Below are 14,156 nucleotides of genomic sequence, written 5' to 3' on the forward strand. Positions count from 1 at the left end.
TGCCATTCCTTATACAGCCAGTCCCTGTTATGAATGGTGTGAAAATATCGCTCATAGGGTCGGTTGGTGCATGCATTTCAGTGGGCTTGGCAGACTGATATGTAATAGTAACGGCTGGCTCGGTGAGGAAAGCAACGGGAAACTACCTTACTCCTCATTTCCCTAGTACGCCTTTTCAGTGACGCCTAGGATATTTATGACAGCTGTTGGTGGAGCTGCAGAGGATCAAACCAGCCTTCGGACTGAATACCCATCATACATACATACATACACGTTGATTTGAAAGTGTTCTCGTATGTTCATTACAGAAAAAAAACACGTTCCACTGCCGCATTTGTACCACGAAAGCATGGTAAAATTTCCGTACCCGGCGGGCGAAAGTTACTATTTGTTGAGATCCAAAATGGAGCGGCTCGGAGGACGTCGCAACTCAGCAGGCTTGCCGTTGTGATAATAACATCGGTCTGAATTCCGAAAGCATAACGCAAATTCTACCCCTTTGGAAATAATATTACAGTACCGGTACGATATTTGCTTGTATGAGATTGGTAATTTGCTTTGACTTGGTAAAACCGGTACATCCAAGCGTCCCGGCCGCACCTAGCGAGGCAAGGGGACATATTAATTAATATGAATTTGAATGAAACTGTCCTGGCCGAATTGGGCGTATGGGGTCTGGTCACAAAGTTACTAAGGTTCCAGACTGGAATCGAACTACGAAACTGAACAATAAAGCTCTGGCTCTCAGCCAGATCCTTCGTACGAACAAGGTCTTCTCTTTAGTATTGTTAAGTATCAACAATTAATTCCATCTTGATGTTGATCTCCAAACAATGAAGACTGGTTTCTTAGTGGCTTCATGCAATAATGGATTACATTGTTGTACGTGAACATCTATGGTTACGAGCGTAGTTTTCTAATACGTGAGTGCGTGCCACCAATGAAGCCCTGCCCATTTTCAAATTACTTGAATCTTGTTGGCTGATATAACGTAACGTAATGAGAAGTGTGGTCTGACGAGCTAGAGAGCGCACGTGATTGACTTGAGCAAGGCAAGGCCCCCTCCCATGGCGAGAGATAACGAGACAGTCCAGCCGGCAGTGTTGTGTAGTTTGTTTACCACAGCATGAAAGCGTGTACCATCTCGTCCAACCACTCCTGTGCTAGGACTCAGGCTCCAGATGAAACCATCTCCTTGGTCAAATTCTTTGCCGATATCACCATCATCATCCTCTGTGAGTACTGCTATGATTTATACAGATTATACTCAATGTTATTTTCGATACTATATTGAAAGGAGCTACTGCAGGTGTTACAAATTCGAGTCAGTGAAACTATTCGACACCGCGAATTATGTTCTGAAGTTCTTTATTTCAGATGAAAGAAAATTTAAATTTACAAACAATTTATAGTCTATCCATATCCGAAGAGCGAAACCCACTGAAAATTGATGGCGATAAATGCTGCTTACAGCTCTTACCTAAAATGAACTGGAGATATTTCTGAGGCTGCGAAATATTAGTCTAGACGATACAAGCAGTTATTATTAATCCCTAGCTTCACATTCAACTTTACATTACAAATTCATCCGTAGAATTTCTCTTGAATTAGTACGAAGAAAGGTATACGTTTACGTTCTTGTCACTTGGCTATATGAACATGAACTCATAACATCCGCGTGTTTTTAAAGAATACTAGAGTGATGATCGGCAGCCCTGAAGATGGTTTTCCGTGGTTTCCCATTTTCACACCAGGCAAATGCTGGGGCTGTACCTTAATTAAGGCCACGGCCGCTTCCTTCCAACTCCTAGGCCTTTCCTATCCCATCGTCGCCATAAGACCTATCTGTGTCGGTGCGACGTAAAGCCCCTAGCAAAAAAAGAGTGATGATCGTGTGGTACGATGCGTACATTCATTTCGGGGGCTTTGCTTTTTTTTAATGACGAGACCTTGTCAATTACAGTAGACATCTATGTAGCGAACTGTCTTGAATTTCTCTGACTGGTTGCAAACATCAGTGATCTTACACTAGTACAGACTACCGTTGCTGAAGAAACGACGTTATTTTCACGCAGTGTGACACCCTTCAAACCTTCAACATAGCCAACATCACTTTTTTCCCGTTGGAAGGAGAACACATTTGTAAAGTACTGATACAGGCCCTACTGTCTCGATGAGAAAAACGTTGGAAATGCAAATGAATCCTATTCAGAACAGCCAATTTCACTACAAAAGTGGCGTTATTTAGTTATATCTGCAGTTCTTTGTATATATAAAAAAAGGAGCATTTTATAATACTGAGGAATTTTATTGATGGCTGAGATTATCTTAGACCTGGAATATCAGTAATAGAGTATGTATATTGAGACTAGTGCTAATATAATATTGAAACCTTTGTATAATGTTATGGAGTGATTATTTTGATCAAATAACAAGTAAGAGAAGCTAAAATTCTTCAGTATATAAGAACAGACGTATTCCTCTCGCCACTTCGCAAAATGTATAACCGTTAGGTTTTTCATTCTTTCGAAACTAATTTTAAATAAATAAATTTATAAACTGCCTGAAAAAGAACACATATGGTAGAATTCTAATAGAATTATGCCTAGATTAATACGCCGTCGGTATCCTCCGTCTGTCGTAAGAGGTGACTAAAAGGGGGACCTGGGGCTCTCAGATAGTTTTGAACTGTTATTCAAAATTAGTTTCCGCAGACTGGAAAATCTGTCACAAATTAAATGTGTTGAAACTGAAAAGGGATGGCTTCAGATATCACAAACTGTACAAAATAACGTTGTTTAACGCCGCTTGAATTGCTATAATTTTATTAAAGGCGCTGGGATGTCGGAGTGTTATCCCACCGACAAGGCCGTACACAGGATGGGTTTTTTGGTGGGGTAGGACTTTTTCGGTGGGGAGGGGGCCTCCAAAAACAGAAGCTATAGGATCAATAACAATCCTGTGGATGGGGATTGTACGTGGTAGAATACACCTACGGTATCCTCCGACTGCCGTAAAAGGTGACAAAAAAAGGGAGTTGGGGATCTCAGTTTGGGAGCGTGGGTTGGCAGTCTCTGTTCCTCTAGCTAAGTCTTGCATTGCTTCCACTTACTTGTCAGGATCCTCACTTTCATCTTTCTTCTCCGACCACCCTTGGTCGACACTTGTTCTGTTCCGTTCGCGACGTTTTTAGATTTGCAACGATTCTTACATTTTTCACCTCCTTCATGGACCTTCCTTTTATTTTGCCCAAGCCTTCATTCTTCGAAGCTCGGACATCTTCCACATTCCCTCTCTTCTTTTTATTTTCCTAGGGCCTACCGCTATTTCCCACACCTGTGGGGTCGCACATGTGGATTTGGCCCTGTTTTACGCCAACCCTATATGGAGTGATGCAATCACTATTACTCTGTGGTGATGGATAGTGGAGCCAGAAGAATTAATCAGAAGCGATTAAAATCGCCGGCCCGGCCGGGAATCGAACCCGGGACCCTTTGAACCGAAGGCCAGTATTCTGATCATGCCCTATAGAGACCTGCGCGTCTGCGAGGATGGGTCCGCACCTAAGATGGATATAGGGCATATTTTTTGACACGGCATAAGCCCCAAAGCCTATATCATGTCTTTAAATAAATAAATATAAAGTCCGGCTCCATGGCTAAATGGTTAGCGTGCTGGCCTTTGGTCACAGGGGTTTCGGGTTCGATTCCGGTCAGGGTCTGGAATTTTACCCGTAATTGGTTCATTTCGCTGGCACGGGAGCTGGGTGTAGGATATGTGCCGTCTTCATCATCATTTCATTCTCATCACGACGCGCAGGTCGCCTACGGGAGTCAAATCAAAAGACCTGCATCTGGCGAGCCGAACTTGTCCTTGGTTACTTCCGGCACTAAAAGCCATACGACATTTCATTTTTTCAATAAATATAAATTATAATAACGTTTATTACAGCAATTTATATAGTTTATAAAATGTTTCCTTTGTGTGTTATAATGGTGGAATAAGTTATAGCTCGCAAGATCACTATCAAACTATAACTAATATCAATTAGCATGTTAAATGGCTGTCAGAACGATACGATGGTGGGACTGTGATGTCCCAGTACGATTTTAGACTAACTTCACACCATTTCTCTTTTTACTGCAAAGGTAACCCTTTAGGTGGGGGAAGACAACTAAAATGTGTATGCTAGGAAAAAGGAGTATTTCTTACTGATGTGATGTCGTGTGGCTTGTGATGAGGCCTGGTGCAGGTCTTTCTAGTTGACACCCATGGGAGACCTATGCTTCTGGTTGTGTGATGATGGTGATAAAGAGGTAGGTAGAGAGTAAAACCTGGTGACGGCTCATAGCCTACTCCTGTCGAATAACACTAGGGGTGTGTTCAATGCCTGATGTTCTCGTCTGACAGTTGAATCACCATCAACAGCGTCTTATGCCCTCACTCCATAACTCCCTGCGGGTAGGGGGCGGTAGAATAACACCCACGGTATCCCCTACCTGTCGTAAGAAGCGACTAAAAGCGGTCCGAGGGGCTCTTAACGTCGGAACATGGGTTGGCTACCATGGGGCCCTTAGCTGAGTCCTAGCACTGCTTCCTCTTACTTGTGCCAAGCTCCACACTTCCATCTATCCTATCTGACCTCTCTTGGTCAAATCTTGTTATTTTCTGACTCCGATTGTGTTAAGTTTCAAGACCTAAGGAGTCTTCCAATTTTTTTTACAATTTGCTTTACGTCGCACCGACGATGGGATAGGAAAGGGCTAGGGATGGGAAAGAAGCGGCGGTGGCCTTAACTAAGGTACAGCCCCAACATTTGCATGGCGTGAAAATGAGAAACCACGGAAAACCATCTTCAGGGCTACAGACAGTGGGGTTCGAATCCACTATCTCCCGAATGCAAGCTCACAGCTGGGTGCCCTTAAACGCACGTACAAATCACTCGGTAGTCTTTCATTTTCACGCCTTTCGTGATTAATGTTAATAGAGGATGGTTGGCTAGCTGTACTCCCTCTTAAAACAATAATCACCACCACCTCACTCCCTGTGAAAACTGCGAAGAGGTTTGCAATAGAACCCAGGCAATCTAGTGATCAGAAATGGTATACCACTACCTCTCCTACACTGGTGGCCATTATTCTGTTGCTAAACATACTTTTCCACCAACGGGACTCAAAGCGCCTAACCATAGTGTTGTACCATAACGATTTGACGCGTTAACGCCCAGGCGGGTTAAAACGGGCTTTCAATTAAAATATTATATGTAAAAAATGTTAGTGCCATACTACTTATATCTTAGGGGAAATATACCTTTTACAAGTCTTCATTGTAGCTTTTAGGCAATTAGAAGTGATTTAAAGGAAATCGCATTTGAAAGTTTAGGATCACATGTATAATTCTCATAGCAGAAATTAGCATTTTACGGATGTTCGAAGAACAGTTCGTACGAAACTCCAGTAACTGACACAACTATATCTTCTTCTTCTGCTTCTTAATCTGTTTACCTTCCAGGGTCGGTTTTTCCCTCGGACTCAGCGAGGGATCCCACCTCTACCGCCTCAAGGGAAGTGTCCTGGAGCTGGGTCTGGGGATACAACTGGGGAGGATGACCAGTACCTCGCCCAGGCGGCCTCACCTGCTATGCTGAACAGGGGCCTTGCGGGGGGATGGGAAGATTGGAAAGGGTAGACATCTAGACAAGGAAGAGAGAAGGAAGCGGCCGTGGCCTTAAGTTAGGTACCATCCCGGCATTTGCCTGGAGGAGTAGTGGGAAACCACTGAAAACCACTTCCAGGATGGCTCAGGTGGGAATCGAATTCATCTCTACTCATTTAACCTCCCGAGGCTGAGTGGACCCCGTTCCAGCCCTCGTACCACTTTTCAAATTTCGTGGCAGAGCCGGGAATCGAACCCAGGCCTCCGGGGATGGCAGCTAATCACACTAACCACTACACCACAGAGGTGGACTACAACTAAATCTTACTTTACTTTATCCCCTTCTGTAGGTTAAGGGACCTTTTGTACACCCATCAGAGATCTTATTTTGACGATGAGCTAGGAAGTAACTAAGACTGGAAAGTTAGCGATCTTAATTCAAGTACAGCCCCCGGATTTGCTTGGTGTGAAAATGGGAAACCATAGAAAACCATTTTCAGGCCTGCCGACAATGGATTCGAATTTACCATCTCCCGAATATAAGCTCATCGTTACGTGATCCAAACCACGTGTCCAACTTGCTCGATTTTAGTAAGTGTTATATTAGCTGACAGCTGAGGAGGGAGTTTTAGTAGTGCGCTGTATTTAAATAGCCACTTAAAATGTGCTTTTACTGCCGAAACGTACACATAGTATATTTGGGTCAGGAAGGCGCACTCTATTGAAATAAATAAATAAATAAATAAATAAATAAATAAATAAATAAATAAATAAATAAATAAATAAATAAATAACATAATCGTATGGCCTCAGCTACCGTGTGCAGACATTTCAATTTGACGCCATCTGGCTGTCTGCTTGTCAATTTCGACGTTCCGTTTTACTCTAGGCCTACTAGATGGCAGACAGCGTAAACCGAAATTCTCTTGGGCGTCTGTGGCTGAGATTTTAATGAATTTTGTCCGACCAGGCCGAGTGGTTCAGACGGTTGAGGCGCTGGCGTTCTGACCCCAACTTGGAAGGTTCGATCCTGGCTCAGTCCGGTGATATTTGAAGATGCTCAAATACGCGAGCCTCGTGTCGGTAGATCTTCTGCCACGTAAACGAACTCCCGCGGGACTAAATTCCGGCTAAATTCCGTCTCCGAAAACCGTAAAAGTAGGTAGTTGGACGTAAAGCCAATAACATTATTATTATTATTATTATTATGAATTTTGTCGGGTAAACACCAAATGTGTCACCAGAGATCTTTTACTTGCCGACTTCGTACGGCATGGAGTGTCGAATGGACTTTGGTCCGCCCTTCAAAAATCCGGCTACCTCTACCGGGTTTGAACCCGCTATCTTGGAATCCGGAAGCCGACACTCTAGCACTGATCCACAGAGGCAGCTGTTGAAATAAGTGAAAGACCGATTGTGAAATTATTGACGATTTTCACGCCCAGGAAGTAGATGAATATTGTTATTGTGGCAGTAGAATAACCGGACATGGCAGACAAAAGATGGGCATAAAATGTAAACGTCCGCCTCTGTGGTGTAGTGGTTAGTGTGATTAGCTGCCACCCCTGGAGGCTTGGGTTCGATTCCCGGCTCTGCCACGAAATTTGAAAAGTGGTACGAGGGCTGGAACAGTGTCCACTCAGCTTCGGGAGGTCAATTGAGTAGAGGTGGGGTTCGATTCCCACCTCAGCCATCCTGGAGGTGGTTTTCCGTGGTTTCCCACTTCTCCTCCAGGCAAATGCCGGGATGGTACCTAACTTAAGGCCACGGCCCCTTCCTTCCCTCTTCCTTGTCTATCCCTTCCAATCTTCCCATCCCCCGCCAAGGTCCCTGTTCAGCATAGCAGGTGAGGCCGCCTGGGTGAGGTACTGGTCATCCTCCCCAGTTGTATTCCCCGACCCAGAGTCTGAAGCTCCAGGACACTGCCCTTGAGGCGGCAAAGGTGGGATCCCTCGCTGATGAGTCCGAGGGAAAAACCAACCCTGGAGGGTAAACAGATTAAGAAAGAAGAATAAAATATAAACCAGCTCAAGGAAGGATGGTCTTGCTGAAGAAGAAATTTACTTCAAACATGCATGAATTAGAGGGTTTTGAAGACTTTTGTGTATAGTATGACCCAGTAGCGGCGATTGGGAATTAAAAGTGGTGGGTCAAAAAATCTACAGACAACAAAATGTACCCGTGTTAGTGGGATATAGCAGGTTATGGGGGTGGGGTAGTGGGCACGGCGGGGTATATGCAAGAAAAAAATCTCAATTAATACATGCATGTTCTTGTCGTAGACATTTCTCCTTGATATACACTGTAACGTATCAGTCCGACTGGTTAGCTGAATGGTCAGCGTACTGGCCTTCGCTTTAGAGGGTCCCGGGTTCGATTCCCGGCCGGGTCGCGGATTTTAATCACTTCTGATTAATTCTTCTGGCTCGGGGACTGGGTATATGTGCCCGTCCCAACACTCTTCTCATCATATTCAGACAACATACCACACTACCAACCACCACAGGAACACGCAATAGTGTTTACATCCCTCCATATGCGGTTGGCGTCAGGAAGAGCATTGGGCCGTAAAACTTATGTGACACAGTTCGCTCCCGCGACCCCACAGGTGTGGGAAAAAGCTGTGGAAGAAGAAAAAGATCCATTGTAACGTATCAGTAAAATATAGGCTACTGTGACACATGTATGACGTAAAAGGGAAGTTGCTTGCAAGTGACTGGCAAGATTTTGAGCTTTACATTCTACGATGACTATGAAAGCTGTAGACGGATATCCTTGAAGTGATTTCATTACACTCAATCGCTCATCCTCCACAGTGACTTAATAGTGAGTAAGATCTATGAAGTTTCGGTCTTTTACTTCTTCACAGGATACCGACATTTCGATGCCTCTCAAACCGCACAGTCTTTTGTTTAACAAACCGAGACGAATTTCCTCGTAAAACTATTCAAGGAAGGAAAGAAAAATCACCGCCATTTTAATTACTTGCTCTAATGAGCAGTGGGTGGTTCAGTCACTGCTGTAGTGACGGAGGCGCAACTCTTAAGGACCGGTATTAAAGCTAAATGGGATTTCGCTTGAAATTTTGTAGAGAAATGTATTGTGATGACTCAAAACTATATACTGAGCATTGCCAGTGAATGTTACGTTATGATTCACTTTCACTCTCACCATAGTCTCATTTGTATGAGCCGTCGGTGACCTTTAAATTTCTTTTCCACTAATTTGATCAGAGAGGATGATTACCTCGTTGTACTTCCTCTTAAAACAAAAATCACCACCATCCTTCATTTCTTAGTCAAGGAATCCTGTACTATAGTTTAGAAATACTTGCACATAGTGATGCATTTAAGTGATGCATTAAGACAAGTAGCTTGTACAGCGATCTTGACTGACAGTTAAGATTGTGACACTTGCCGGCACGGTCAAAGGGCGGTGCTACCTTATCATTTTATTATTATTACTACGGAATATTTCATTATTATTCATGTTATGAACATTATAGTACCATGCGAATGAAAAATAATAAATACGTCGGTTAAATCGATGTAACAATCAAAGCCGAATATTAGTACCGGTACACCAAATACACTTGGCTCGTACACGGTGAAATGTTTGCATTACAGGGTGGCCACCCGTATGGAAAACCGGGGAAACCGGGAAATGTCAGGGAATTCGAAAAATGACTGGAAAACCGGGAAATGTCAGGGAATTCCGAAAAAATCTGGAAATTCGTTCTGCCATATAAAATTGACATACGGTATTTATCCTTTAATAGAAGCACATTTTTCAGTTTTTATAACAATCTAGGGCATGTCTTTTATGCCAGGAATAAATTGTAAAGAAAACTGAACAAACATTTAAAAAATCAAGTGTGATCTCGAACGTGAAGTAACCAATAGCATCAGTAGCTATATGGATAGGCTATAGCAAGCAGTAGCGACTATGATAGATCGATTGATCGATCGAATTTTCAATGTTATGATCTGCTTACTATTGAATATGCTGTGTTGTTGGGGAATGGCGAGCATGTTGAATTAGGCCTATATTGCGTTCTCAGTTTTTCTAATCTCTTAAATACATGGCTTCCACAACAAAATATGCATATAGACAAAATTACACAACCCAACGGATGACTGTTTGTTTAGTGTGTAATGACGTGTGCCATAGTCACTACCTCGTGAAGTATAAAAGCAAGACAACAAACACTGACTGAATGCAGGAAAGTGCGAAATTCACTTAAACTTAATACTCATTGAGTGTTCATGATTATTATTATTATGATGAAATGCGCTGATGTATTATCCGCACACTTTATGTTGGTGCATTTACACCCTAGTGCTGAATCGGTCGACCTCGGCGATCTTCGAGATTCGTACTGGCAACCTTTGAAACACAAACTATGAATCGCTTAAGCATCGTTGTGCGACATCTGGCGTACACTTTACGTACTAGTACTGTTGTTGTTTACACAACAAAGCCAAAGTATAGAATTCATGCTAGGAACAAGATTCGCATCGAGAAATGTTTTATAATGTTATATAATGTGTATGTGACATAGTTGTTGGCTTAAGATGATAACGGTTTAGAAACTTCGTATCGATCGATCATATTCTCGATTCAATTCAGATTTCATTTTCCTTCGGTTGGTAGCACTATCGATACCGGGACACCTCCCTCCTTACTCCTCAACCCCGTACACAAATGCACCAACATAAAGTGTGCGGACTATAGGTAATACCGTGGGCCGCGCCATGTTGAGTTTCTAACCTAACTTTCGTGAGAGGGGTTCGGTAGTTTTCAGGCACGTCTAGTAGCTTGTAATATCACGTGTAATTTTGTGAATAGAGAACAAGATTTTAAATGAAGTGACATCACACTGTAAGATGAAGGTTGTTTGTTGGTTAGGAGATTTTGAGTTTGTGAAGTATATTTGTATGTATTCGTTCTTGATCCAGTCAATCCCAAACCACCATTCATATCGATTTATATCGGTTGAGCGCAATCTTGAAACCTGTCTGCCAACTGTATTGCCTACATCACCACGTGGTTAAGTTACCTAACTCGGCGTGTGTGGTATATAGGTTTAATAGTGTTCAATGTAGTTGTAATTTTATTTACATCCGTGTGTTGGTTACCATATAGTTCATCTGTGTACCATACCCCTGTATAGTTCGTGCAAGACAAGCGGCAAGAATGTGACTCGGCAAAAATTGACACCGTGGTATCGATCAGCCATAACCTCCTTCTTATGCCGGTCATTAGCCGCGAATAATTTATTTTTACACTTTATAATAATGTACCTATTCTTGTTTTAGTGTATGATATTGGTAGGAAGTTTTGTGAATTTGTTTTCACTTGTGTTTTTTGTGTGATTTTCATAGTAAGGTATTACATTTTACGAGTGCATCAACTGCTATCGAAGCAATAGAGTGCTGGCAGCATAGGTAAGGCAGTGCTCACTTGTTTTGCGAACTGTCAGTTTACAAGAAAGTCGTGCGGAGTATAGGGCTATTTAATTTTTTTTCTTTTTACAATATACTTACTTTTCTCAGCTAACAATGTCTTCATCAAAGCCAAGGAAAACTTCGTTTAATAAAAGGTAGCTGCTTGATGATACTTTCAGAACGTGGTTGAAACCCATGCCTCAGGACAAATTTTCAGCATATTGCATAATATGTAAAACATCATTTTCTCTTAGCAACATGGGGAGGCAGGCATTAAAAAGTCACATGGTAGGAAAGAAGCATGCCAGTAGTGTCAACTTCAGCCAGTTCTCATCATCCCTTTCAAGTTATTTTAAAAAAGAACATTCGAATAGTGAAGTAAAAAATGACTTAAACTCAGTAGATAATACCCTGGCCGCAAACACAAATTATCCTCTGCCTGCCACAGCTACCACAACGAACTCTATCACATATGACTCCACTGCTGCTGTTTCTCCTGCTTCTTCTTCTTCTTCCATTAAAGAAGGTTCACCAGAGACGAGATGTCTACAGAATTATCTTTCAAGAGAGCAGGTAACCAAAGCTGAGATTATATGGTGCATGCATACGGTCATGCAACACCATTCTTTACGTTCTAGTGAAGCTAGTATAAGTTTGTTCACAGTAATGTTTCCAGACTCTGAAATAACTTCGAAAGTTCAACTGCACAGAACAAAAATTGCATATACAATCACTCATGGTTTGGCCCCCTATTTTCATAAGCAAGTTCTTGAGATGTGTCATAAGTGCACACATTTTACCGTTGGTTTTGACGAGTCACTGAATAAAGTTTCTCAGATGGGCCAAATGGATCTTGTAGTTCGTAGTTTCAATCCTGATACCAATGAAGTATGCACTTCTTATTTTGATTCCGTGTTTCTTGGTCACTCTACCTCCTCAGATTTGTTAAACGGTTTTGTGCGAGCACTGCAGGGACTGAATCTAAAAAAAACTCTTACAAATTTCAATGGATGGTCCAAATGGAAGCAGAAGATTCTTTGCAAAAAAATAAGAGAAAGGCCACTTTGTTGCTGAAAGAATTAGAAGAAAAGAAGCGGAGGGTGATGGCAGAAGCTCGACAGTCGTTGCTCGCTATAGATGAAGAAATTTCTTCACTGAAACAGTAATGGTAATAACTTTTTAAAATCTTAAAGTGAATTAAATTGGACTAAATTAAACTTGCAAGTTTTGAAATTTAATATGTAGGCCTACATTAATTACTCATTTATATTTTGCATGTTAAGGTTTTAAAATGTATTTTAATATTACGGCCATACCTGGAAACCTATTATAATTTAATTTTTTTGTCATTGTGTGTCAGGGAAAAAATTGTTTTTATGTCTGGAAAACAGGGAAATGTCAGGGAATTTCAAAATCTGGATTTGGTGGACACCCTGCATTAGCAGAGAGCCCGTTGTAAATAAAAGAAATGAGACGGAAGCAAGCCGTTCTACTTAATATACCAGGTGTATGCATAAGCTTTTGACAGTTTTTGTGATAAAGAAAACACGTCATTTTCAAGGGAAATTCATTGTTTGTTTCAAAATATTGGCCATCCGCTTCTACACACTTGGCCCATTTTTTTCAGGTAAGTTATGAATATCATGCCAGGAAAACTTGAAAACTTTGCGGCAAGCCATTCCTCGAGTCATCTTCCAACTTCCTCGAAATTGCTGAAGTGCTGCTCTGCGAGCGCGTGCCCCATTGTTGCGAAGAGGTGGTAGATGGAGCCAGGTCGGGGCAGTACGGCGGGTGCGGAAGCGATTTCAAGGTGTCTTTCATTGGTTTTGCTGTGTGAGACGGCGCATTGTCGTGTAACAAAATCACTTTGCCATGTCTTCTGGCTCATTCCAGTCGTCTTTCGATCAATGCGTGATTTAAATTAATCGTTTGTTGGTGATAGCTTTGTACATTAACGGTTTCGTCGGGCTTCAAGAGTTCATAAAATCATAATACCGCTCTGGTCCCACCAGACACAAAGCAGGGTCTTCTTGCCGAAGCGATTTGGCCTTTGTGTTGGAGGACCGGCTTCACCAGGTGACAGCCACGATTTTCTCCGCTTCGGCTTTTCAAAATAAATCCATTTTTCGTCACCCGTCACAATTCGGTACATAAATGATTTTCTTTCGTGGCGTTGAAGCAGCATTTCACAAGTGACTTTGCTATTTTCCATTTACCGTTCATTCAAATCTTGTGGGACCCATTTACCGAGTTTACTGATCTTCCCCATTGTTCGTAAACGTCTGCTGGTTATTTCTTGTGACACATTTAATGCTTGTGCCAATTGCTGTTGAGGTTGAGTTGGGCCATCATCCAGTAATGCCTACAATTGCTCGTCTTCGCATTTTTGTGGTCTACCAGAGCGCGCACTGTCTTTCACACTGAAATCACTACGTTAAAATTGTCGAAATCATGTCTCACATGTTCTAATAGATGGAGCGTGTTCACCACATGTTTCTACCAACAAACGATGACTTTCCACAGCCTTTTTCTTTTGATTAAATAAAAAAAAGCAATGCGTGCCGCAAATGTTCTTTTTCAGGCACAAATGTCGACCTGATCACTGAACGATACAACACAGACGGTAGTGTTTGGCAGACTCAACGTATGTGTGTTGGTAGATTAATGTCAGACGAACAAATTGACATATGTGCCAAATTCATACGCTGCGTACTCTTCGCTGGTGCCATCTCTTAGTGAAACCGTAAAAGACTTAGCATACACCTGGGAAAGGTAAAAGAGTGAGAGATCTTATTCCTGCGGCTTTGTCCATCCTTCATGCTGTCATTTCAGTACGTATTCGAACAAAATGGACGGCGATTCGGGGACATTCTGTAATTGATGTATTTTGTTGTGTAATGTACAATCTGATGTGTCATTCCATTCTATACGCTTATTATTATTATTATTATTATTATTATTATTATTATTATTATTATTAATTATTGTCTTCGGATAGGTCTATTCCACTTTAACGATCGTTCACTTCCAGTTCTTCTTCCTCCGGAATGGGTT

The 14,156-nt window shown here is 42.0% G+C and overlaps 1 protein-coding gene across 3 annotated transcripts in view; it reads left to right on the forward strand.

The window, feature by feature from the left end:
• Positions 1-1,089: 1,089 nt before the first annotated feature.
• Positions 1,090-14,156, forward strand: part of LOC136873821 (putative phosphatidate phosphatase) — a 337,454-nt gene continuing 324,387 nt past the window's right edge. For all 3 annotated transcript variants that reach the window (XM_067147078.2, XM_067147080.2, XM_067147079.2), the window contains exon 1: positions 1,090-1,235. In XM_067147078.2, coding sequence (XP_067003179.1) covers positions 1,127-1,235 — 109 coding nt within the window. In that variant the 5' untranslated portion in view covers positions 1,090-1,126. The remainder of the gene's footprint in view (positions 1,236-14,156) is intronic.

The sequence above is a fragment of the Anabrus simplex genome, chromosome 5, assembly GCF_040414725.1.
Source record: "Anabrus simplex isolate iqAnaSimp1 chromosome 5, ASM4041472v1, whole genome shotgun sequence".
In the NCBI taxonomy this organism is placed as follows: Eukaryota; Metazoa; Arthropoda; class Insecta; order Orthoptera; family Tettigoniidae; genus Anabrus; species Anabrus simplex.